General features: G+C 44.8%; 1 protein-coding gene across 1 annotated transcript; it reads left to right on the top strand.

The window, feature by feature from the left end:
* The first annotated feature begins 6,796 nt into the window (after positions 1–6,796).
* On the top strand, positions 6,797–25,042 carry LOC105498643 (mucin 22). Its single transcript, XM_011770865.3, has 6 exons — positions 6,797–6,866; positions 15,902–17,584; positions 17,642–18,631; positions 18,692–20,056; positions 22,172–22,557; positions 24,699–25,042. The coding sequence occupies exons 1-6, from the start codon at positions 6,797–6,799 to the stop codon at positions 24,960–24,962; spliced, it is 4,758 nt and encodes a 1,585-aa protein (XP_011769167.2). The 3' UTR covers positions 24,963–25,042.
* The last annotated feature ends 664 nt before the right edge of the window (positions 25,043–25,706 follow it).

The raw sequence follows: 25,706 nt of genomic DNA, 5'->3' as shown, positions 1-25,706 counted from the left end.
TGTCTCAAATTAAAAAAAAAAAAAAAAAAAAATATATATATATATATATACACACACACACACACACATATTTCCAAAGATAAACAACAAATGACTCGAATGGGCATTTTGAGCTAGAGGAAGGAGAAAAGGGGGCAATCCCTGGTGAGCAATTTAACTTGTGATTGATTCACATAGTTATGCTGTGAGTATCTCATTACTCCCAGCAACTGGGGCGTGTGGGTAGAGTTTGGAAGCATCATTACCCAGCTTTCGCCATGGAATACACCTACTCCTGTAATGTGACAAAGCCCCAGCCCACCAAGCATGTATGACCCAAGCAAAAGTCCAGGAAGTGGGCAGGGTTAAAGGGCTGCCCATCTAGACCTGTGCCTTTGCACGGTGGATTTAGCACAATGATCTTCACGTAGCATCTGTGCCCCCACGTCATGGACGTACATAAAGACTTCCTGAAGAGTATTATGCAGGTGTTGGTTGTTTGATGGAAACCATTTTCCAGACCTTCAACTTCCGTATACGCTTGTTGCCTAGAACTGATCTGTCTTGAGAGCACCTCTGTGGTCAGGGCTACACTTTTCTGACTCCTCTTTGATGATCATCCAACATTTCCTCTGTAGCTCTCATATTATTATTACCATATTTCTGCAGGGTGTAGAACATTTCAGGGTGTCAAATAAAGCCTTTACTTGACAAATAATCCCTTTAATAAAGGGATACCTAAAAAACCACCTCTAATTTAGGGATCATATACCCAGAGTAGGACTTCTTGTTTTCTCCTGCCTCATATAAATTCCTGTGAAGGGTTACGTGGAGTGTAAGGAACTGGTAATTTTGGCATGTGTTAAGATGTTATTTACACTGATACACTGTAGAATGAAGTAACAGGAGTAATAAAAACTTATTTTTTTCTTTTCTTTCTTTCTTTTTTTTTTTTTTTTAACAGCCTCTTCTCTTCCATCCCTTCTTTTTTTTTTTTTTTTTTTTTTTTTGAGACTGAGTCTTGCTCTGCCGCCCAGGCTGGAGTGCAGTGGCTGGATCTCAGCTCACTGCAAGCTCTGCCTCCCGGGTTCACGCCATTCTCCTGCCTCAGCCTCCCGAGTAGCTGGGACTACAGGCGCCCGCCACCTCGCCCGGCTAGTTTTTTTGTATTTTTTAGTAGAGACGGGGTTTCACCGTGTCAGCCAGGATGGTCTCGATCTCCTGACCTCGTGATCTGCCTGTCTCGGCCTCCCAAAGTGCTGGGATTACAGGCTTGAGCCACCGCGCCCGGCCCCATCCATTCTTTAAAAAGGCATCGCTCTTGAGGAAGTGTCTCATGAGATTGGAGCAAGAGCAGAATCAGCAGAAAGCATACAGGAGGCAGGGGTTTATTTAACCAAGGAGAAAAATCCCATGGCAGCCAACTCACCTTATCTGTCTGTCTGCCTATTTTAGAACATTCAAAATTTGTCAACAACTTGCTGAGACACAGCAATGTGCTATGAAGCATTCTTCCCTGAATTGTACACCATTTTCTGTAAGGGGAAAGAGCTTCCTGTTCACTGGTTTCTTGGTTTAGGTAACAATTGTGTATTTTGCATGATTTCAAGAAGAAAGATGTTGTAAGTTCCAAATGATTAATGTTACATCTTAAGATAAAAGACACATAGAGAGGCCATACGGCATGTCAGCTAAGAGCACAGATTGTGGAGATTGAATTTCTGGTTTCAAATCCAATTTCATTGTGACTTTGCACAAATTCCTTAACTCTTCTGGGTCTCGGTTTCCATATTTGTAAACATGACAGTGAAAATAGTACCCACTTCACTGGGTTATTGTGAAGGTTTAGAATAGTCCTGCATTTCGTAAGCGCTCTGAAAGTTGTGTTATTTTTTAAATGTTAGGTAAGTTGGCCAGGCGAGGTGGCTCATGCCTGCAATTCCAGCACTTTGGGAGGCTGAGGCAGGTGGATCACCTGAGGTCAGGCATTTGAGACCAGTCTGACCAACATGGCGAAACCTCATCTCTACTAAAAGTACAAAAACTAGCTGGTGTGGCGGCGGGTACCTGTAGTCCCAGCTACATGGGAAGCTGAGGCAAGAGAATAGCTTGAACCTGGGAAGTGGAGGTTGCAGTGAGCCAAGATCGCATCATTGCACTCCAGCTTGGTCAACAGAGCAAGACTCCGTCTCAAAAAAAAAAAAAAAGAAAAAAGTTAGGTAAGTTAATGATCCATATTTTCTTGAAAATATGGAAAAACATATCATAAGAGAAGCATTTTTGTTTAATTCACCAAAACGTTATTGGGGGGCTATAAATTGAACACAGAGTCTTATAAGGCAAAGGAAATTTTTAAGAAGTGTATAAACATATCTTTTGATGCAGAGGAGTATGATAGGGTGATCAATAAAAGCCTTTCACGCAAAAAAATGTTACAGATAATATGACATCCCGGAAAAGACAAAACTAAAAAGACAGTCAAGAGTCAATAGTTGCCAGGGGTTACGAGGGTGGGGTGATGAATAGGTGGAGCATAGAGGATTCTTAGGGCGTGAAACTACTGTATATGGTACTACAATGGTGAATGCATGTCATTGTACATTTGTCAAAACCCATAGAATATAGAAGAGTAAACCCTGATGTCAATGAGGCGGGGAGGTTGTGCTTGCGTAGGGGCAGGGAGTCTATGGGACCTCTGTACTTTCCACTTAATTTTGCTGTGAACCTAAAACTGCTCTAAGAGATAAGGTTTATTAATTAGATATACTGTTATATACATATACATATATAGCAGTAGAATATTTATATTACTGGTATTTAATATTATATATGGAGAGAGACCAGTAGAATAATATGGGGCAAGTAAAATGGAACTATAAGTTCATAGAGCAGGAGGAACCATTTAAAAACCTAGACTATTGAGGAAGAGCTTGCTTATATGTTATTCAAAAGGATAATGGAGGCTAGGTGCAGTGGCTCACATTTGTAATCCCAGCACTTTGGGAGGCTGAGGTGGGAGGATCGCTTGAGCCCAAGAGTTCAAGACCAGCCTGAGCAATATACTGAGACCCCCATCTCTTAAAGTAAAATAAAATTTAAAAAAGGATAATGATGAGTATTGAGATGCTGCTAGTGTTTAGAGTCTGTTGGAAACATTTTAAAGAGTAGTAAAACTTTTATTATTTCAATATCTATATTTACAACATGGTAGAAATTATATTCTGTGCAATAATTAAATGTATGATAAAAATTTAGATTAAACATAAACAGAGGAAGGAAAACACTTTTCAAAATTGTTTTTGAGTGTATACACGACAAAAAATTTGAAGATGGGCACTCAAGCACATAGTACATTTCTACACAAATGGTGGCTCCAGATAGCTGAAGAAGCCTAAGCAGCTGTAGGAGAGATCTCCAAATCCAGGGATGGTGGCCATCATCAGAGTGGTCCATTTGTGGGAAAATGGGTCACAGATATAGACCATATCAGGCTGTATTTCACAGAAAATCTTGCTTCTTTTTGTTACTTTCCGATAAACCATATACTATATGGAAGGTACCATTGAGACTCCTTGTGATGAAAAGAACTCTGCTTGAATTGGGGATAAACTAAAATTAGAAGGGAAAGCAGACACGTTGTCCAGCCAGGCTGAAGAAAATCTAAGCTGGGACAGGGTGAGGTTGAGAGAGACAGCAGCGAGAATCTGGAACACAGGCATTTCCTAAATCAAACTTTCAGCACAGGTCATTCAAGGGCGAATTTCAAATCTATGCCATGTTTATAAATTGTGTACTCTACATAATTGCCGGGTCCCTGGAATTCCCTACACTGTGCGAAACTAATCTCTTACTCTCTAAAACAAACCCAAGTCCTAAGCCCTCAACCCCTGTGTGCTCTTTCCTTCGTAGTCATCAGAACCCTTATGACTCAGCCTTTTCAAGGAGGCGTTTAAAAAATGATCTCGGACGAGTCAGCTCCACTCGAGCAACCTGCTCCTAACTCATTAATTTTCCTGACATGTCCCTTACGATGACTCGTCCATCTGTTTTGCAAATTGCACGTAGCTGGGCCTCTGTAGCTTTGTGGTTTTACATTCTGCGTATTTTCTAACAGTGACAGCTCCAGAATTTCTACATCAGACGAGGTTGGGAACAGGCAGTCTGGTTGGAGGAAGATATTCAGGGACCAGACTCAAAGTCCTGTTTGGACATGACACCCTCCTTTTATTATGACGAAGAGCACAGGCTCTGCAGCTGGACTGATAGTTTAATTCCTGACTGCATCACTTACTAACTTTGTGAGTTTGGCCAAATTACTTGACTTCTCCATGATTTAGTTTCCTTATTTATAAAATGAAGACAATGGTAGTACTGTGTCTCCGAGTCGTCGGACGCCAGTGCAGGATCCCGGTGACCAGATGGGATGAGAGGAAGCTCAGGAGATACCAGCTTGAAGGGCCCAAGTCCTGTTCCCACACTGCCAGTAGGAGGCACAAATTCCCCCTCAGAGGACGTTCGAGAAAGAAGAGGAGGAGGGGAGAGCCCTTGAAATGGGAAAAACAGTCCCGAGAGGGACATTAAATTTCGTATGGCCAAGTGTTTACCCAAAAGAGACCTGAAACATTGTTTTTGTTTTGTTTTCTTTTTTTGCTTTCTTTTTTTTTTTTTTTTTTTTTTGAGACGGAGTCTCACTCTGTCACCCAGGCTGGAGTGCAGTGGCATGATCTTGACTCACTGCAACCTCTGCCTCCCAGGTTCAAGCAATTCTCCTGCCTCAGCCTCCCAAGTAGCTGGGATTACAGGTGCCCGCCACTACGCCCAGCTAATTTTTTTTAAATTTTTTTTTTATTTTTAGTAGAGACGGGGTTTCACCATGTTGATCAGGCTGGTCTCGAACTCTAAACCCGCCCACCTTGGCTTCCCAAAGCTCTGGGATTACAGGCATGAGCCACCAAATGTTTTTTCTTTTTTATTGTTTTTAATTCTCCCCCCCAAGCTTATTGAGGTATAATTGACAAATAAAAATTGTGTTTTCAGGGTGCACAATGTGTTGATTTGATGAGTATACACTGCGAAATAATTACCACTGTTGAACTAATGAACACATCATCAACACATATTTACCATTTTTTTCTGTGTGTATTAGCAAATTTCAGATAGACAATACAATATTGTTAATTATAGTCTCCATGTGATTAAAGTCCCAGAACTCATTCATCTTATAACTGAAAGTTTGTACCCTTGACTGTTGTTTTTAATCTTTAAATTGAGGCTTAAAATATATGCAGTAAAATGTGCAGAGTGGACACATAAGTGCTCAAGTCGTTGAATTTTATTTAATTATTTAACATATTTATTTTAAATAAATAGAGACAGGGTCTTGCTATGTTGTCCAGGCTGGTCTTGAACTCCTGGGCTCACACAATCCTCCCACTTCGGCCTCTCAAGGTGTTGGGATTACAAGCATGAGCCACTGTGCCTGGCCAATTGTTGAATCTTAATACATGCATACACTCACCTACCCACTTTCCAGATCAAGATGTGTCAAGGCTTCACCCCAGAAGCCTCCCCCGCCTCCTCCCCATCAGTGCCACCCCAGAGGTAGCCAGTATTTTGACTTCAATCATCATCAGTTGATTTTTCCCTGTACTTGACTTTCATATAATCAGAACCATACAGTATGTCCTCCGAAAGAGACACTTTTAAAAGAAAATGAAATTTAATCACCAATATTTGGCAAGCTTAAACCCACATTCTCATTTCCAACCCCAGCCTTCCCTGCCATTGGTGGGAAAGAGTTCGAAAACTGAATTGGGTGAGTTATAGCAAGTCAAACTACATTTTTCCTTGCATATCTGAGTCACACGGGGTCACTTTCAATCAACTGCTAGTTGTGAGCCTAGAAATAGGGATCCAGGTGAGTTAGGGTCCCTGCCCTATGCTTAAGAGCCATTGCCAAAGATTGACTCAAGGAAATGGGCAGTTCCATGCCCCATCCTCTTCCCTACTCACTTCCGCTTGATACTAGAAGTGAGACTCACTCAATGTCCGGTTTCCCCACCCTGGGAGAGCTCACGGGGAATGGAGTGTGTCACTCACATAGCCACGTGCTGCTCTGCAGCTGGGAAGGAGCACTCTGGAGAAAACTGGGCGTGTGTCCTGATGCTCTTCTCACCCTCCAAATCCCCAGTGTCCCCCAGATAGACTGCTATTGACCTTTACCATCCATTTGTTTCCTTTTCTTTTCCTCCTTTTTTCTTCTACAAAGGCCTCCTGCTTTGAAAATGAGGCATACCCAGGGAAAACAGGTTTCAGGTCAGCTCTGGTTCAAAGGGTGGGTCCCTTCCACTCCGACAAGTTTGATCCCCTCATTCTGCCTCTCTCCCTGCCCCTCCTCGTGTGTGCGCCCTCTGGTCTTACCGACTGGGCTCTCTCCTCCGCCTTGATTCCTGTAGGGTACATTTTTCCAAATGGCCCTGCAGAAAGCACAGTGCGGAGATGCCCCTCCCTGGGGAGGGAGGACCCAAAGCTCTGGCCTCTCCTACTCAGTATCAGCTATAAATGCCACAGATACGCTTGCGAGGAAAAAAGAAGAAAAACAAGAAGCCAAACTGTGGAGCAATCTGGGGGCTCCCTGCAACCATCCCACCTGCCTACAAGGCTTACCCTGGCAGTGGCTGGCCTTTGGGTCTTTTTGTGCAACTTTATTTTCTATCAAGGCCCAGGGGGTTTGCCCCTTGTCTCTCTGCCTCTTTGACCTATTCTTCCTTTGGAACCCAGGTATCTAAATGACAACTTCTATGTGCATCATTTAGAGATGAGAAGAGGAAACATTTCTCCAGCCTTCTGGTTCCTGTGGCTGCTTCTCTTTGGACTTCTGGGACCCAGTAAGTTACTTAGCAGTTAAGGAAGGAGAGGGGCATGGAGGCCACATAAAGCCTGAAGGAGATGGGGGATCCCCTGTCTAGGCATGACTCTTCTTCCAGAAACAATGATGATTCTTTTTTTTTTTTTTTTTGCCCATTTCTGCAAAAGCCAGTACTGATCCCAATTCCATTGACCATGACTCTGATGCTATCTTAGAAGCAAATCTGTATTAGTCTCCCCGAGCTGTGACTGTGAGCACAAGTTGTGGGGCGGTGAGGGGCGGTGCTGGGGAAATGAGGTGGGGGTGAGACTTTTACTTTCCTTTGTATCTTGGATAAAAGTTTTGTTTTTAACTGGAAAATTCTAGTTCCAATAGCATTCTTAATTCCAAATTAAAACCAGGATCTCAGTCTAAAGTCAAGTAAAAATCCTTCAATCCTTCTTTGTTTGTTTTCCATAGGTTATCGGGGTACAGGTGATATTTGCTTACATGAGTAAGTTCTTTAGTAGTGATTTGTGAGATTTTGGTTCACCCATCACTGAGCAGTATACATTGCACCCACCCTATGGGTAGTGTTTCATCTCTCGTCCCTCCCCTGTCCTTCCTCCCTAGAGCCCAAAGTCCATTGTATCATTCTTATGCCTTTGAGTCCTCATAGCTTAGCTCCCACATATCAGTGAGAACATACGATGTTTGGTTTTCCTTTCCTGAGTTACTTCACTTAGAATAATAGTCTCCAATGTCATCCAGGTCGCTGCAAATGCTGTTAATTCATTCCTTTTTATGGCTGAGTAGTATTCCTTCATATACATAAGCCAGTTTCTTTATCCACCTGTTGATTGATGGGCATTTGGGTTCCATGACTTTGCAATTGTGAATTGTGCTGCTATAAACATGTGTGTGCAAGTATCTTTTTCGTATAATGACTTTTTTTCCTCTGGGTAGATACCCAGTAGTGGGATTGCTGGATCAAATGGTAGCTCTACTTTTAGTTCTTTAAGAAATCTCCACACTGTTTTCCATAGTGACTGTACTAGTTTACATTCCCACTAGCAGTGTAGAAGTGTTCCCTGATCACCGCATCTGCACCATCTACTTTTTTTTTTTTTTTTTTTTTTGCTTTAATCCTTCTTTGGATGCTGCCTGATTCCAAATCCATGTCTAATCCCCTGAGAATTTCCTTGGTAGGAACAAATTGGAGGTCAGCCACTGAGGGGTTGGCTCTGGCATTGGATCAGAGGTGGCTGTGAAAGGAAATAGCCCAGGGGAGAAGTGAACTGGGCTCCGTGTGATTCCAACGGACTGTCTGAGAAAGTTCCGTTCACTCCTGTCTTTCATTTCTTACATCAACGTATCTTCCCTAATTATAAGACACCAGGTTAATCAGCTTATCCATTCCATTGCCTTTACTGTAGGATAGCACTTCAAGAAGCGGGAGGTGTGGTTGAAAGAGAAGGTCTAGGTTGGATGATGTGGAGGATTTGGAGTGCTTCCCCCTTCTTCCTCAATATGCGTCTGTTTCCTGCACCCTACTCTGGATTCGCTCCCTCAGCCGCTTCAGCACTTCTTTTTCTTCCCTTTCCTGTTGCCTTCATCCTGAATGCTTCAGCTGTTCTTTATCTACCCATGCCTTCCAGATCCACCCGTCGCCTGTCCTAATCCCGAACTCCAGTCCTATCTGTCTGATTTTAAGCAAGAGTCCCCTTACCTCAGAAGAAACTGTCATTCATGTAGTCATTCAACAGACATGTATAGAGCTCCTCCTCTGGGCCAGGCACTGCTGCGTGCTAGGCCACGGTGAGGAATGGAGTGGGAAATGCCATGGTCTTGGCCCCCGTGGAACTCTTGGTCTACTGTAAAACATAGACTTAAATAATATTCCCTTACAAAAGGGAACAAGCATGCAAGTGCTGACAGGCACCTCCTCTTTTCCCACCACTAGGTCTTTAAAGTGACCCACTGTCTCTCCTGTAGCCCCATTACATTGGATTAGCAAGGACCAACTCCTCCATTTGAACGCTGGGTGCCTTCTCATCCTCCTGCCGTCTCAGGGGCTTTGCTCAGTGCATTTCTCCTTTCCCTCCCATCTCACTTTACCTTTCTTGAATCCTTTTCATCAGCATCCAAACAAGCTCAGTTCTGTATGCACAAGTATCATCCAAGGAGATGATTAAAAACTTGGCTTTCCAGGTCCTGACACCCCACCAAGCAAGATCTTGATTCAGTAGGCTTGGTGGGATGGCGTGAGTTCCTCAGACAGTGTGACCCCAGAGGTCCCTGGACCAAACACTGTTTGAATGATGTCCATCCTAACGTCCCCGCATCACTCCTCAGCCACCCCGCCTCCCCCTCCACTCTCCTTCTTCACCCCCATTCTTTTTTTTTTTTTTTTTTGGAGATGGAGTCTCACTCTGTCACCCAGGCTAGAGTGCAGTGGCGCAATCCTGGCTCACTGCAACCTCCTCCTCCCAGGTTCAAGCGATTCTCCTGCCTCAGCCTCCCGAGTAGCTGGGACTACAGGCGCACACCGCCACACCCAGCTAATTTTTTGTACTTTAGTAGAGATGGGATTTCACTGTGTTGCCCAGGCTGCTCTTGAACTCCTGAGCTCAGGCAGTCTACCTGCCTCATCCTTCCAAAGTGCTGGGATTACAGGTGTGAGCCACCATGCCCAGCCCCTCACCCCCATTCTTGAAGGCCTTCCCCACATTTGCTATGTCACTTGTCACTTCCCATTCACTTGTTGATTTTATTTTATTATATTAGGTAGTGCATGTAAGTAGTTTTAAAAAAGAAAAACTTGTAGTCCTACAAGGCTTCTCATAAAACTTCAGCCCCTGTCTCCCTTTCCCCAACTGCTTCTTACTCTGAGTCCTGCTTCCCAGGGTTCCTGTTGGCATTTACCTTCATACTGCATTTATCTATTTATTTAGAGACAGGGTCTCGCTCTGTCACCCAGGCTGGAGTGCAGTGACACCATCATAGCTCACTGCAGCCTGGTACTCCTGGGCTCAAGGAATCCTCTCACCTCAGCTTTCCAAAGCACTGGGATTGCAGGCCTGAGCCATTGCACCCAGTCATAAATTATCTTACTACCATTACTTCTTTGTTGGTTGAGGTTTTTTTTCTTCCCTGTTTCGGGAATGATTTATTGTCTTCCTTCTAATGAAAAGGAAGATTTAGGTTAGTCTACTCCCTCTGTACACTTATGTCTCACATTCCTGCTCACAATTCTCCCCAAATGATTGTACCAAATTTTTGGTGTTAAATTTGCATTTAGTGTTTACATTATGATAACTATAAATGTTACCTCTAGTAACATTTATAACTGGGTCATATAATTGCATTGTGATGACATTATAAAAACTATAAATGTTACCTCTAGTAACATTTATAACTGGATCATATAATTGCATTGGGATGACCATCCGTTCTTGTAATTTTTGTTTTTCTAGATATTAACAATAGCCTCATTTTTAAACTTTCCATAGTTTTCTTCATATATACCATTAATTCATCCCCAAACCTCTACCAGAATTATCCCTGTCTTTTCAATACACATGAGGCAATCTATCAGTTTCACTTTTTTCCCTTGAGCAATCCCATTTGGAAGCCTCTGTCCAACCAGTACTGGTTACTTGCTAGGTCTCTTGTCCTGCAATTTGTATTTGCAATGTTCTGGAAATTCCCTTTTTTCCCTTGTAAATTCCTATCTTTTTTCTGGATTTATTTTTCCATCTCAGGGCAGCACTTTCTCTAGAAGCTTCTTGAGAGAGAGTTTATGGTGGAAAATTATTTTAAAACCTTATGCAATGTTAGGGTAATGCTAAGCTGCTGTAACAAGGAGATCGCGAAAGTGACTTTGAAAAATAAACAAGTTTATTTTTCTCCCTTGTACCAGTCCTAAGATAAGTATTATAGGATGGTGGGAACTCTGCTCCATGCAGTCATTCAGGGATCCTGGGTGAATATGACTGTTCCATTTTCAACATATGGTTTCCAGTGTCATCATCATTTCAGCCCAAGGAGAGGGCAGAAGAACAGTATTTTGTATTATTTTATGATACAGTCAGTCAAGGTGCAGCCACAAGAGGAGAGGCTCACAGGCCCTAGAGACAGGAGGCATGGCACTGCCATGCCAGACCACCTGAGAAAGACACCAAGGTAGTCAGGAGGCAGAAGACAGGAGTGAAGGAAAGGTTTATTTAGGTCTTTCCTTTTATTGGGGTTTCTGTGGGAAAGGCAAGGAAAGGCAAGGCGAACAGTTTAGGATTGGCTGGTTTGAATAATTCCTGTGTTCTTTGAGCTATATAGCTGATTACTACCTAGTTGCCTGGTACTTGGCTTTGGAATGACTAAGGCAGATAAATATTGTTTCCTGTAGTATATGGGCCAGATAGAGGACCTATGGCTCTGGAATGGTTAGTTTGCATATCAGCTCATGCTCCTGGCTGGGCCCTTTGCTACTTCTAAGAATTGGCTAGCCTGGAAGGTACTATCTCTCCCTAGCTAGAAAAGTTTGTTAAGATATGAAAACATGATAATAAACAGAAAATAAAAATGTATATACAAGCAGAAATCAAGGAATAGGTATTTACTCTTAAATAAATGAAATGGAAATTAATATGTATTCCTTCCCTTTAGGGGCCTCTGACTAGGGCTTACACATGTAGCCCTACCTAGCTACAACAGAGATTGAGAAATGTAACTTAGCCATGTGCCCAGGAAGAAGAGAAAAATGGGCCTAGCTGTCCATAGACTTTATATGTCTGAAAATGTCTTATTCCACCCTCACATTTGACTAATAGTTTACCTGGTTATAGAATTCTAGGATGGATACGATTTTTCCTCAGGATTTTGAAGGCATTGATCCACTGTTTCTAGATTCTAGATTGTGAAGACTGATATCATTTAGTTTACTGACCTCTTGTAAGAGACCATTTTTTTTTCTTCTGGATGATTTCAGATTTTTAAAACTACTGTTCTAAAATCTCATGATATGGTGCCATAGTATGGATTCTTCTTTCATTATGTTAGGAACTTGTACAGTACAAAGTTATATCAGTCAGGTCTGGAAAATTTTTCTTGCTTTTTTTTTCTTTGATAATTGCCTCTCATCCATTTTCTCTGTTCTGTCTTTCTGAAAAATCTTATGATTTGGATGTTTGACCTCCTGGACTGACACTAATTTTCTTGTATTTCTTCTTCAGTCTTCCAATTCTGTCATTTTATTTTTCTTTTGGGGAGATTTCCTCAGCTTCTAAAGTCTTCAAATCCTTCTAGTGAATTTTGAGGGTTTTTTTAAAATTTCAAAGAGATCTTTTTTTGTTTACAATCATTTTTAAAATGGCATCTTTTATTTGTTTGTTGTTGTTGTTGTTGTTTGTTTGTTTGTTTTCACTCCTTCCCATGAAGGAGCATCCAGTAAGGTAGAAAGAAAACTCTAAAAAGTGAATCAAGGAAGTCAAGAGAATAGAGAGGCTCTAGAAAAATGTGGTAGTTAGCTGAATATTATTTAGATTACTGACCTTGTGGTGCTATACTTTCTCTTATATTGCTGAGGACATTTGAAGTTAGTTTTGCTATTTGCACTGTCTCAGTTCTCTCTGACTTTGCTTCATAGGGATATTTGTTTTGGTCTCTATATTTCAAGCTAGAGATTTTCCTCAAATATCTGGTAATCCCAGAATGTCCTTTGCATTTGAAAGTGAGGCAACAATATGATGCCTGGAAGCTTTGTGTGCAGGGGTAGGGCCTGTCAGCTGGCGAACTTAGCTTTAGGGTAACTTAGCAGAGACGTGGCAGTTTTGATTGGGAAGATCCTTGAAATTTCAGTATCTAGTATTGTCTAATTTCTTTCCACAAGAAGAATTCTCCAGATCCTGTCTAGAGCATACTAGCATAGCTGCGGAAGTGCTGGAAGCTGAGTAAGGGAAGAGGTAATGAGGGTTTTACAGTTCAGGGTGTAAGCATTTCCTTAATTGCACAGTTTCAGTAAAACTCACTTCTGCCCTCAGCAGTGCCTGAGATCACTGGTCTAGAATTTCTTTGGTTTCAGTATCTCCAGAGATAAAATCCTAAGCTGTTGTAAGGGAGAGAGGTGTAGTCATCCAACTCCTTGAGTGGAAGGAGGGATCTGGAGCTGAGAGACAGTCCCTAGCTACGTTGTATTTCAACCATCTTTCCTGTATTTAGTCACATGCCACACCCAAAGCTTCAGAGGAACCTGGCTGCAACTCCTGAATCTTTCCAGGATTCCATAGAATTAATAATTTACCAGTAGTTGACTTACTCTCACCCCCAGTGGAGGCCTGTATGTTGAAGCTTTCCCTTTGGAGAGTTACCACTCATCCTTCTGCTATTATCTTTAAAAAAAAACATTTATCTCCTCTGCTGTTGTCATCTCTCCATCCTTTGTCCTTGTGGAGGTATGTCTTTTGTTATTTCTCTACTTTTTATTCTTCTGTGAAATCCGTAAGCCTTGATATATACTTATTTATACTTTTATTCATTCCAATTGGGGGCTATCCCATCATGAAAATCTGTTTTCAATAAACTAAACACTCACTTCCATATTGTCTCTGAATCTAGTGGACGTGGCCCAGGCCATATCTTACTTGATCTCTCTGCAAAAATCAATTCAGCTAACTACCATATTTTTCTAGAGCCTCTCTATTCTCTTGACTGCCTTGATTCACTTTTTAGAGTTTTCCTTCTATCTTACTGGATGCTCCTTCTCAGTCTCATTCATTCGCCTCTCCTCCTCTATCTGAATGACGCAGCAGCCAGAGCTTGGTCTAGCGCCCACTTCTCCAACTATACCCTCCCAGACAAATGATCTCAGTCAGCCTCAAGGCTTTAGATACCATGCATATTTAAATAACCTCCAGTTTTATATCTTTTGTTTTGATTTCTCCTCTGAGAACTAAGTGCAGGTTTCTAACTGCCAACAAACAGTCTCCTGGATATCTAATGGTCACAAAAAGTTCAAAATCTCTAATATTTCTAACCTCCACTTCATCCCTATTCGTTCAGATAAATAAAACAAATTTCCAACTCTCTGTGTAAGCCCCAAAGCCAGAAGTTGTTCTTGACTTCCTTTCCTGTCATCCACCACATGCAGCCTTTCAACACTTCCTATTGGTTCTACTTTTCTAATTTCAAAACATAGCTTGTATTCATCCACTGAAATGTATCTTCCCTGCTACCATCCTAGTCCAAGCAATGATTACTACTCTTAACCAATTTTCTGTTATCACTCTTGCCCTCCTACATGCCAGTTTTCACACAGCATGCTGAGTGTGATTTTTTAAAAACATAAATCAGTTTTGTTTTCTACTTTCTCTTCCCTTTCTGAATGATTAAGCCCCAGATCATCAGGTGAGGCAGAGGAAAGCAGATATCAGGGTTGGACAGAAGGGGAGACAGCAGTGGCCGAGAGAAGGATATAAGAAACTAAACTGGGGCTGGGTGCGGTGACTCACACCTGTAATCCCAGCACTTTGGGAGGCTGAGGTGGGCAGATCACCTGAGGTCAGGAGTTAGAGGCCAGCCTGGCCAACATGGTGAAACTCTGTTTTTACTAAAAATACAAAAATTAGCCGGGCATGGTGGTGCACGCCTGTATTTCCAGCTACTCAGGAGGCTGAGGCAGGAGAATCCCTTGAGCCCAGGAGGTGGAAGTTGCAGTGAGCTGAGATCGCACCACTGCACTCCAGCCTGAGTGACTGAGCAAGACTTCATCTCAAAAAAAAAAAAAGAAAAAAGAAAAAAGAAAGAAAGAAAGGAAACAAACTAAATTGGGTGAAGTGGACTTCTCCACAGAGTGGCAGCCTGGCATGTGTTGTCAGAATCTTGTGAGGGTAAGAGGGAGTATGGGGTGGAGGGAGTATGGGCTGAAAATAAATGAATAGAATACCAGTGATTTTGTGAGACAATATTTTGTCTACAATAAGTGTAATTGAAGTTCCAGGAAAGGAACCGAAAAAATATTTAAAGAAATGGTAGCTGAAAAAATTAAATTTGATGAAAACTATAAACTCACAGATCCCAAGACCTCAACAAATATCAAGCAAAATAAACTTTAAAAAATCATACCAAAGTACAATGTAATCAAATAACTAAAAACCAGTGATAAATGGGAAATCCTAGAACCAGCTAGAAAAGAAAAGACATATTATATAGAGAGGAGCAAAGACAAGCATGATAACTGACTTCCTGTGAGAAACTGTGACAACCAGAAGCTCGAGCAGCAACATCATTAAAATACTGAAACAAAAAATACTCTATCAACCTAGAATTACACGGAGTAAAAATATTTTCAATATGAAGATGAAATGAAGGCATTTCTAGACAAGCAAAAACTGGAAGACTTTACCTCCCGGAGACTGACTTTTTTTTGTTTGTTTGTTTGTTTTTGATATGGAGTTTTGGTCTTGTTGCCCAGGCTGGAGTGCAATGGCACAATCTTGGCTCACTGCAACCTCCGCCTCCCGGGTTCAAGTGATTATCCTGCCTCAGCCTCCCAAGTAGCTGGGATTACAGGCATGCGCCACCATGCCCGGCTAATTTTGTATTTTTAGTAGAGATGGGGTTTTTCCACGTTGGTCAGGCTGGTATCGAATTCCCGACCTCAGGTGATCCGCCCGCCTTGGCCTCCCAAAGTGCTGGGATTACAGCACGAGCCACCGCGCCTGGCCCAAATGGCTGCCTTCTTATCCTTCAGATCTCAGTTCATATGTCAGTTCCTCAGACAGACCTTTTCTGACTCTAGTACCTAAAGCAGCACCACTGCTTTCTTTAACAGCACCTGAGCCAATGTGTATTTATATGTTTTTATTTTGTATCTCTCTTCTTTACTAAATTATAAGCCCATATCTCTTTTGCTAACAGGAGTATGCCCAGAGTTTAGTAAAATTCCAGGTACATATTAAGCCCTCAATATCTGAATAAATAAATGAGCAAGCAGTACTGAGTATATGTTAAAGTAATGCTATACTAAACCTGCAAATTCATCCTTAATCCATTCCCCACCTTATTTATCCTCCACCTCAGGCTCTGAGAATACCACAGACTTCACAAAAGGCTCTGACACCACCACAGCCTCCATCACAGGCTCTGAGACCACCACGGCCTCCACCATGGCCTCTACTATGGCCTTAACTGCAGGCTCTAAGATCACCACAGACTCTACCACAGGCTCTGAGACCAACACGGCCTCCACCACAGACTCAGGGACTACTATAGCCTCCACTAGGACCTTTACCACAGGCTCTGACACAACCACAGCCTCCACTGCAGGCTCTGAAACTATCGTGGCCTCCACCGCAGTCTCTGAGACCACAACATCCTCTACTATAGCCTCCACTACAGTCCCTGAGACTACCATGGCCTCCAGCACAACCTCCACTGCAGGCTCTGAGACAACGATGGCCTCCACCATAACTTCTGAAACCACCATGGCCTCCACCACAAGTTCTGAGACCGCCACCGTCTCTACCACAGGCTCTGAGACCACCACCACCTCCATTGCAGGCTCTGGGGCCACTAAAGTCTCTACCACAGGCTCTGAAATCACCACAGCATCTACTGCAGGTTCTGAGACCACCTCCTCCACCTCCACGGCAGGCTCTGAGGCCACCACAACCTCAACTGCATACTCCAAGGTGATCACGGCATCCAGCATGAGCTCTGAGACCACTATGGCCTCCACTGTAGGCTCTAACACCACCACAGCCTCTACCACAGGCTCTGAGACCACTACAGTCCCTATTCAAGCCTCTGAGACCACTACAGCCTCTACAGCAGGTTCTGAGACCACCACCTACACCCCCACAGGCTCTCAGACCACCATAGTCTCTATTTCAGGTTCTGAGATCACCACCACCTCCACGGCAGGATCTGAGACTACCACACTCTCTAGTGCAGGCTCTGAGACAACCACCATCTTCACTGCAGGCTCTGAGACCACTACAGTCTCTACCACAGGCACTGAAACCACTGTGGTCTCCACCATGGGCTCAGAGATCACCACAAACTCTACTGCAAGCTCTGAGACCACCACAGTCTCCACCGTGGGCTCTGAGACCACCACAACTTCTGCTGCAGGCTCTGAGATCACCACAGTCTCCACCATGGGTTCTGAGACCACCACAACTTCTACTGCAGGCTCTGAGACCACCACAGTCTCCACCATGGGCTCTGAGACCACCACAACCTCTACTTCAGGCTCTGAGACCACCACAGTCTCTACCATGGGCTCTGAGACCACCATAACCTCTACTTCAGGCTCTGAGACCACCACAGTCTCAACTTCAGGCTCTGGAACCACCATGGCTTCTACCACAGGCTCTGAGACCACCACAGCCTCTACTGCAGATTCTGAGACCACTGCAGCCTCTACTACAGGCTCTGAGACCACCATGGCATCCATCATGAGCTCTGAGACCACTGCAGCCTCTACCACAGGCTCTGAGACCACCAAGATCTCCAATGCAAGCTCTGAGATGACCACAGTCTTCACTGCAGACTCAGAGACCATCACAGCCTCTACCATGGGCTCTGAGACAACCATGGCATCCACTATAAACTTTGAGACCACTGTAGTCTCTACCATAGGCTCTGAGACCACCACAGCCTCTACTGCAGACTCTGAGACCACAACAGCCTCTACTGCACATTCTGAGACCATTGCAGCCTCCACCATGGGCTCTGAGACCACCACAGTCTCAGCCGCAGGCTCTGAGACCACAGTCTCCATTGCAGGCTCTGAGACCACTGCAGCCTCTACTGCAGGCTCTGAGACCACTGCAGCCTCTACTAAAGATTCTGAAACCAACATAGCATCTACTGAAGATTCTGAGAGTACCTCAGCCTCTACTACAGGGTTTGAGACAACCACAGCCTCTACTACAGGCTCTGAGACCACTATGACATCCACCATGGGCTCTGAGACCACTATGGCCTCTACCATAGGCCCTGAGACCACCAAGGTTTCCACTGCAAGCTCTGAGATGATCACAGTCTCTGCTGAAGGCTCTCAGACCACCACAGGCTCTACCACAGGCTCTGGGACCACCACAGACTTTGATACCAGCCCTGAGACCACCACAGCCTCCACCATGGGCTCTGAGACCACCACAGCCTCTACTGAAGGCTCTGAGACCACTACAGTCTCTGCCACAGGCTCTGAGACCACCACAGTCTCTACCACAGGCTCTGAGACCACTACAGTTTCAACCACAGGCTTGGAGACCACCATCACTACCATTGAAGGCTCTGAGATGACTATAGCCTCCACCGCAGGTGCTGAGACCACCACAGCCTCTACTGAAGGTTCTGGGACCACTGCAGCCTCCACTGCAGGCTCTGAGACCACCACAGTCTCTACTGCAGATTCTGAGAACACCACGGCATTGACTGCAGATTTTGAGAGCACCATGGCCTCTACTGCAAGCTCTGAAACCACCACAGCCTCTACTGAAGGCTCTGAGACCACTACAGTCTCCACCACAGGCTTTGAGACCACCATGGTCTCTACCACAGGCTCTGAGACTACCATCACCTCTACTGAAGGCTCTGAGACTACTACAGTATCTGCCACAGGCTCTGAGACCACCACAGTCTCTACTGAAGGCTCTGAGACCACTACACTCTCCACCACAGGCTCTGAGACCACTAAAGTTTCTATCACTGGCTCAGAGACCACTACCACTTCTACTGAAAGCTCTGAGATGACTACAGTCTCCATCACAGGGTCTGAGACCACTAAAGTTTCTATCACTGGCTCAGAGAACACTACCACTTCTACTGAAGGCTCTGAGATAACTACAGTCTCCATCACAGGCTCCGAGACCACCACAGCCTCTACTGAAGGCTCCAAGACCACCTCAACCTCTACTACAGGCTCTGAGACCACCACATCCTCTACTACAAGCTCTGAGACCACTATGGCATCCACCATGGGCTCTGAGACCATTATGGCCTCTACCATAGGCTCTGAGACCACCAAGGTCTCCACTGCAAGCTCTAAAATGACCACAGTCTTCACCGAAAACTCTAAGACCACCATAGCCTCTACCACAGGCTCTGAGACCACTACAGTCTCCACTCCAGGCTTTGAGACCATCCCAGCCTCTACAGCAGGCTCTGAGACCACCATCACCTCTACTGAAGGCTCTGATGCCACTACAGTCTCTACCGCAGGCTCTGAGACCACCACAGCCTCTACGGAAGGCTCTGAGACCACTACAGTCACTACCACAGGCTCTGAGACCCCAACAATCTATAACACAGGCTCTGAGACCACCACAGTCTCTACTGCAGGCTCTGAGACAACCGCCACCTCTACTGAAGGCTCTGAGACCACCACAGCCTCTACTGAAGGCTCTGAGACCACTACAGTTTCTACCACAGGCTCTGAGACCACCACAGTCTCTGCTGAAGGCTCTGAGACCACTACAGTCACTACTATGGGCTCTGAGACCACCACGGCCTCTACTGCAGGCTCTGAGACCACCATAGATTCTACCACAGGCTTTGAGACCACCACAGCCTCTACTGAAGGCTCTGAGACCACTACAGTCTCCACCACAGGCTCGGAGACCACCATGGTCTCTACCACAGGCTCTGAGACTACCATCACCCCTACTGAGGGTTCTGAGACCACTACAGTCACTACTGCAGGCTCTGAGTCCACAACAGTCTATACCACAGGCTCTGAGACTACCACCACCTCTACTGAAGGCTCTGAGACCACTACACTTTCTACCACAGGCTCTGTGATGACCACAATATCTACCACAGTCTCTGAGACCACCATGGTCTCTACCATAGGCTCTGAGACCACCACATCCTCTACTGCAGGCTCTGATGCCACCGCCACCTCTACTGAAGGCTCTGAGACCACCATGGCCTCCACAGCAGGCTCTGAGATCAGCACAGCCTGTACCACAGGTTCTGAGACCTCCACATCCTCCAGTGCAGGCTCTGAGACCAACACTGCCTTCATCATAGGCTCTGAGACCACCATAGCTTCCACTGCAAGCTTTGAGCCCACTGCAACTTCCCTCACAGGCTCTGAGACCACCACAGTCTCTATCACAGCTTCTGGGGCCACTGCAGCCTCCACCACTGTCTCTGCCACCACTTTTGTATCCACCAAGGCCACTGACATTTCTATTCCGCCCATCACCAACACAGCTGTGTCAGGTACTAACCCCCAGGTCTTCTTTGAGCCCACACATTTTAACTCCAGTGGCAACCACCAGCTGTTCACCTGTTTCTATCACCTCTGCCCTGGTTCAAATCAAGCCACCACAGAGTTAGATATAATTTCCTCTTCTAGGCTGGGCACAGGGGCTCATGCCTGTAATCCCAGCAAATTGGGAGGCTGAAGCGAGCAAATCACGAGGTCAGGAGATTGAGACCATCCCGGCTAACATGGTGAAACCGTGTCTCTACTAAAAATACAAAAAATTAGCCGGGTATGGTGGTGGGCGCCTGTAGTCCCAGCTACTCAGGAGGCTGAGGCAGGAGAATGGTGTGAATCCGGGAGGCGGATCTTGCAGTGAGCAGGGATCACACCACTGCACTCTAGCCTGGGCGACAAGAGTGAGACTCCATCTCAAAAAAAAAAAAAAGAAAAAAAAATTTCCTCTTCTAGAATCCTAATTGCCTCTACTCTGGTCTCTCCTTTTTTTTTTTTTTTTTTTTTTTAACTGCCCACCACTTCCACTGTAATCAGAACCACAAAATATAATAAACCACAAGTGCATTATATCTGTCACATCTTCCTCCAGCAAGCCCGCCTCAACTCTGCTGGCCCATCACAGTTTTGTGAAATGCTCCCACTTCAGTGCCAAGTAGATTATCTCTATTCAACCTATCATCTGTGACACCGCCACCTCCTATCCATATATTGACCCTAGTCCAGAGGCTGGCAGACCACATGTCATGGGTCACGTCTCACCTGTTACCTGGTTTTGTAAAGTTTTATTGGAACATAGTCATGCCCATTCATTTACTGTTTGTCTCCAGCTGCTTTTCCGCTTTTCAGTGTATTTGCAACAGAGACTGCCTGGCCCAAAAGCCTAAAGTATTTGCTGTCTGAACCTTTACAGAAAGTATTTGACAACCTTTGCTCCAGTCTGAGACCAAACAACTTTGTTTGTTCTCTGGGACTTGCCATCAGTAAGCCAGTTGCATCTGATTCTATCCTCTTGGTTCTAAGCACACTCACCTCTATTCTGGTGACTGGTGCTGTTTGTGACCCTATTTTAACCACTTCTGACCTAGGCACACCCATCGCTACCTAAGTTGCCACCACCGCCTCTGCTGTGTTGATTCTCGCTCGCACCTGTCTGAGCCCCCCTCTCCTGTCCCTGTGAGCAGCTTCTCCACTTGGGTCAGGTCCTCCCACATCTGCCCAAGCACACTCACCCCACCTTTGCTGGCCACCACAGTGTGGTAGATGATGTCACCTCTGTCCCAGCCATGGCCACTGGCATGCCTGTGAGTGAATCCAATTCTGTCATCTCCTCCTCCAGCTCCCTCCTTACGCCCAGTGATCACAGTCACAAGAGAAGCAGGGCCTGCCGCTTTGTATACTAGTCTGCCCACTTATTTTATTTTATTTTATTTATTTATTTTTAATTTTTTTCCATAAGTTATTGGGATACAGGTGGTATTTGGTTACATGAGTAAGTTCTTTAGTGGTGATTTGTGAGATTATGGTGCACCCATCACCCGAGCAGCAGACACTGCACCATATTTGAAATATTTTATCCCTCGCCCCTCCCACTCTTCCTCCAAAGTCCCCGAAGTCCGTTGCATCATTCTTATGTCTTCCTATTTTCGAAGCTTAGCTCCCACATATCAGTGAGAACATACGATGTTCGGTTTTCCATTCCTGAGTTACTTCACTTAGAATAATAGTCTCCAGTCTCATCCAGGACACTGCAAATGCTGTTAATTCATTCCTTTTAAACAGCCCGCTGTCTTCTATTTGGATGGCAGCTTCCGAAGTCAAATAGATCTTCCACTTCTGAACCCATCACGATCACATTGCCTCAACCTTCTGCCTCCTCCATCACCAACCCCACCAGGTGACACATTCTACTTCCTTCTCTGTACGACACCCACCTCCATTCTGGGGACATGGCCACAGCAGAATCGCTTTCTACCACCTGTCTTCCCCCATCACCCCTCTCCTGAGCCACCTCCACCATAGGTTTGTTAGATTCACACTCCTCTGTTCTAAGCACCCCCATTCCTCTTTAATCATCTCTGCTACAAATGCATCATCTTGTGTGACCTGTTTCATAGGCACCAAGACCACTGGAACCAGACCCACCGCCTCCAGCTCTGTCACCATGACCTATGGAATGGACTCCACGGCCTCTGCTGCCAGCCATATTGTGCCAGGAATAGTCCCAAACACCTCTGGCCTGGATACATCTACTAAGGGAGCATCATCTACCACCTCAGCCCCTGGCATCAGGACCACCACAGAATCCACCCATGAGCCAACTAGCAGCACCTCCCAGGAAACAGGCCCAGTGTCCATGGGCACGAACACAGTTAGCATGAGCCACACGCCCACAAATGTGATCAAACCAAGTGGATATTTACAGCCCTGGGCTATCATCCTCATTTCCCTGGCTGCAGTCGTGGCTGGTGTTGGATTGGCAGTAGGACTGAGTTTTTGTCTGGTGAGTACCCAGGGTGGGTTCATAGGGGAGCCTGGAGAGAAGGCAGGTCTTAATGGTGGGGGAAATCATGTCAGCAGTGCTTTGGAAAAATCCAGAATGAGAAAGGGGAGTAAGTTGGTGCACTCAGAAGGAAAGAATCACCTAGCCTGATATAAGGATCACAGAGAATCCTTAAGTCAGAGAAAGTGAGAAGCAAAGTAGAAAAAGAGGAGGGAAAAGGTAGAGTTGGGGCCAAAGTGAAGGGAAATACTGAGAGAACAAAGGAAATACTGAGAGCGAACAAGGAGGACGTAAACATAAAGCAAGAAGCAGCTGGGCGCGGTGGCTCACGCCTGTAATCCCCACACTTTGGAAGCCCAAGGTGGACGAATCACTTGAGTCCAGGCATTTGGGACCAGCCTGGCCAACATGGTGAAACTTGTCTCTACTAAAAATACAGAAATTAGCCAAGAGTGGTGGCATGTACCTGTAGTCCCAGCTACTTGGGAGGCTGAGGCACAAGAATTGCTTGAACCTGGGAGACGGAGGTTGCAGTGAGCAGAGATCACGCCACTGCACTCCAGCCTGGGTGACAGAGCAAGACCCTGTCTTGAGAGAAAGAGAAGGAAGGAAGGAAGGAAGGAAGGAAGGAAGGAAGGAAGGAAGGAAGGAAGGAAGGAAGGAAGGGGGAGAGAGGGAGAAAAGAAAGAGAAGGAAGGAAGGAAGGAAAGAAAAGAGAAAGAAAGAAAGAAAGAAAGAAAGAAAGAAAGAAAGATAGACAGACAGAAAGACCAAAGAAAGAAGGAAAGAAAGAGAGAAATAGAGAAAGGAAAGAAAGAAACATAAAAATGCTCAGCCATCCAAAAGGCAGGCTTCTGATTGTCTCACGTATGACAAATTTCTGGTCCTCACAGCACTCTGCAATTCCTTGTGCGGCCTGTGAATGTTACCCTCTGGCCTCCCACTCCATCTCTGCTCTCTGGTCTTGATTGTTCTTTGAATACATATTTTTCTTACCTTGATTTCACATTTATTTGTGTTCTTCCTGTTTTCTTGTGATCCTGTGGGTAAGTTCCCATTTGAGGAGTGAAGCAGAGTATAAATCAGTGGTGTGCTGGAACTGGCTCATCCTGGCCCACAAGAGATTGTGCAGTTCTTCCCAATTCTGAGCTGAGTGGAGTGACGCTGGTAGCTTAAAATATGCTGTACTGGAAATATTTACATCACAGCAATTGTCAAACACTGCAAATCAGCACTTTTCCTTCGGAGAGCCTGTTTTTAAGTGTTGGACAACATACCACTGGTAAAAATGGACAAATAAAAAATACTTATGGAAGCCACAAAAGGTTTGGATAACATAGTCAATTTGCTGAGGTTCTTTATTTTAGAATTCTCAGCCTCTCTCCATATGTGGGCTACATAATAAATACCAGCATCTAAGAATTACTCCCTAAATTACTATATTGTTTCATTTGCAAGATCAAGAGAGAATAACGAAAGTGGACACTGAGTTTTTACTACGTGCTAGGCTCAAGGCTGAATGTTTAAAATGCATGATGTCATTTAATCTGTTCTACAATCCCGTGGCCATATTATATTCATCTTATAAGTGAGGGATCTGGAGCTCCATGATCTTAGCTATTTGCCCCAGCACATGTAGTGAGTGACAGATCTAAGACTCTAACCCAGGTTGGTTAGATTCTGGAGTTCATGCCTATAATCTCAAGGCTCTGTGTAGACAGCTTTCGAGGGCTCTCAATTCCACGTACCTGTCCTCAGCTTCCTTAGTTGACTAACAAAGAGAAAGACTGTCTGTCAAGTGAGTCTCTGTGTCTTTCACGTAGGGGTATGGATTTACCTTTGTCTTGAAATTCCAAAAACACATAACCTTAGGATCTGCAGAACAAGGGCCTGAGTAGTCACATAAAGAGAATACGTTAATAAGGTAACAGGGAAGCTTATTCTCTCAGAGAGAGAAAGAGTAAAAGAACAAGGAGAAAGAGAGACAGAGACAGAGATCATAGTAAGGATGGTGGTAAAGAGAAGAGAAAATAGGCGGTTTGGAAAAGTGAAAATCTGACATCGGTGAAACAGGCATGTGTGGTGATTAGGGAGAGGAGACTTAATTTTCATTGATCAATATACATATTTTTTTCTTTTAGAGAGACCTTTTCTTTCCCCTGAGGAATTGTGTTTATTACCCCCATGGCCACAGCCATGGCCTTGGTCTGGACCTGGACTTGGGCCTGGGCTCTGGGACATTCCACAGCCTGGGAAATGCACTGGTTCATGGAGGAGAACTTGAAAAGGGACATGGAGGAACATGTGGCTTTGGACATGGAGTGGGCCATGGACTGAGCCACATCCATGGAGATGGCTACGGAGTGAATCATGGCGGGCATCATGGACATGGAGGAGGCCACTGAGGAGACCATGGAGTGGATCACAGAGGAAGCCACCAAGGAGGCCATGGCAGGACAAGATGGCTGTGGCCATAGATTGGGTATCAAAACATATTATGGGTGGGAGGGGGTCACTGAGGAGAGAAAAATAATGATAATGAAATAATTAAAATGGAGCATCGGAAGGTTCCCAGGATGTGATCTGTGGAGATGGACATGGACTAGGTCAAGAAAAGAAACAGCAAAAGGACACAGAGACTTTGACCGGCTTGGAGATGACTTCGAGTCAAAGCTTCTGTGAGTTTTTCCTGAGTCTCCGCCTCTGTTGTAGGGAGTCACGACGACCACCCTCAGGACATCTCCTCTCCCATTTCCCGCCACGTCAGGGTCAACGTTTCTCATCCCTGTTTCCTCATGGTGCTATAAATATTACCAGGACATGTCTAAGAAACAAAAGCATGCAATGAATGTATTATCAGGGCCACACGCTTATTTGTTTTCCTGTTTGTTCTTTCAGTTTTGTGTTTTTTTTCGAGTGCTTATTATGTACCAATCACTATCCCGGGAACCTTTGAATATGTCATCATTTTGCTGGGTGCGGTGGCTTATGCCTGTAATCCCAGCACTTTGAGAGGCCAATGCGGGGGGATCACTTGAGGTCAGGAGTTCGAGACCAGCCTGGCCAACATGGTGAAACCCCACCTCTACTAAAAAAATACAAAAATTAGCTGGGCGTGGTGGCGAGTGCCTGTAATCTCAGCTACTTGG

Source organism: Macaca nemestrina, chromosome 5 (assembly GCF_043159975.1).
Source record: "Macaca nemestrina isolate mMacNem1 chromosome 5, mMacNem.hap1, whole genome shotgun sequence".
NCBI classification, from domain to species: Eukaryota; Metazoa; Chordata; class Mammalia; order Primates; family Cercopithecidae; genus Macaca; species Macaca nemestrina.
Note: the sequence above shows the minus strand (reverse complement) of the source record. Positions and strands in the feature narration are given on the sequence as shown.

Coding starts and splice junctions, on each gene's coding strand:
- LOC105498643 (XM_011770865.3), top strand. CDS start 6,797: ATGAGAAGAGGAAACATTTCTCCAGCCTTCTGGTTCCTGTGGCTGCTT. Junction 6,867..15,901: donor CTTTGGACTTCTGGGACCCA/GTAAGTTACTTA, acceptor CCTCCACCTCAG/GCTCTGAGAATACCACAGAC. Junction 22,558..24,698: donor TAGGACTGAGTTTTTGTCTG/GTGAGTACCCAG, acceptor TTTTTCTTTTAG/AGAGACCTTTTCTTTCCCCT.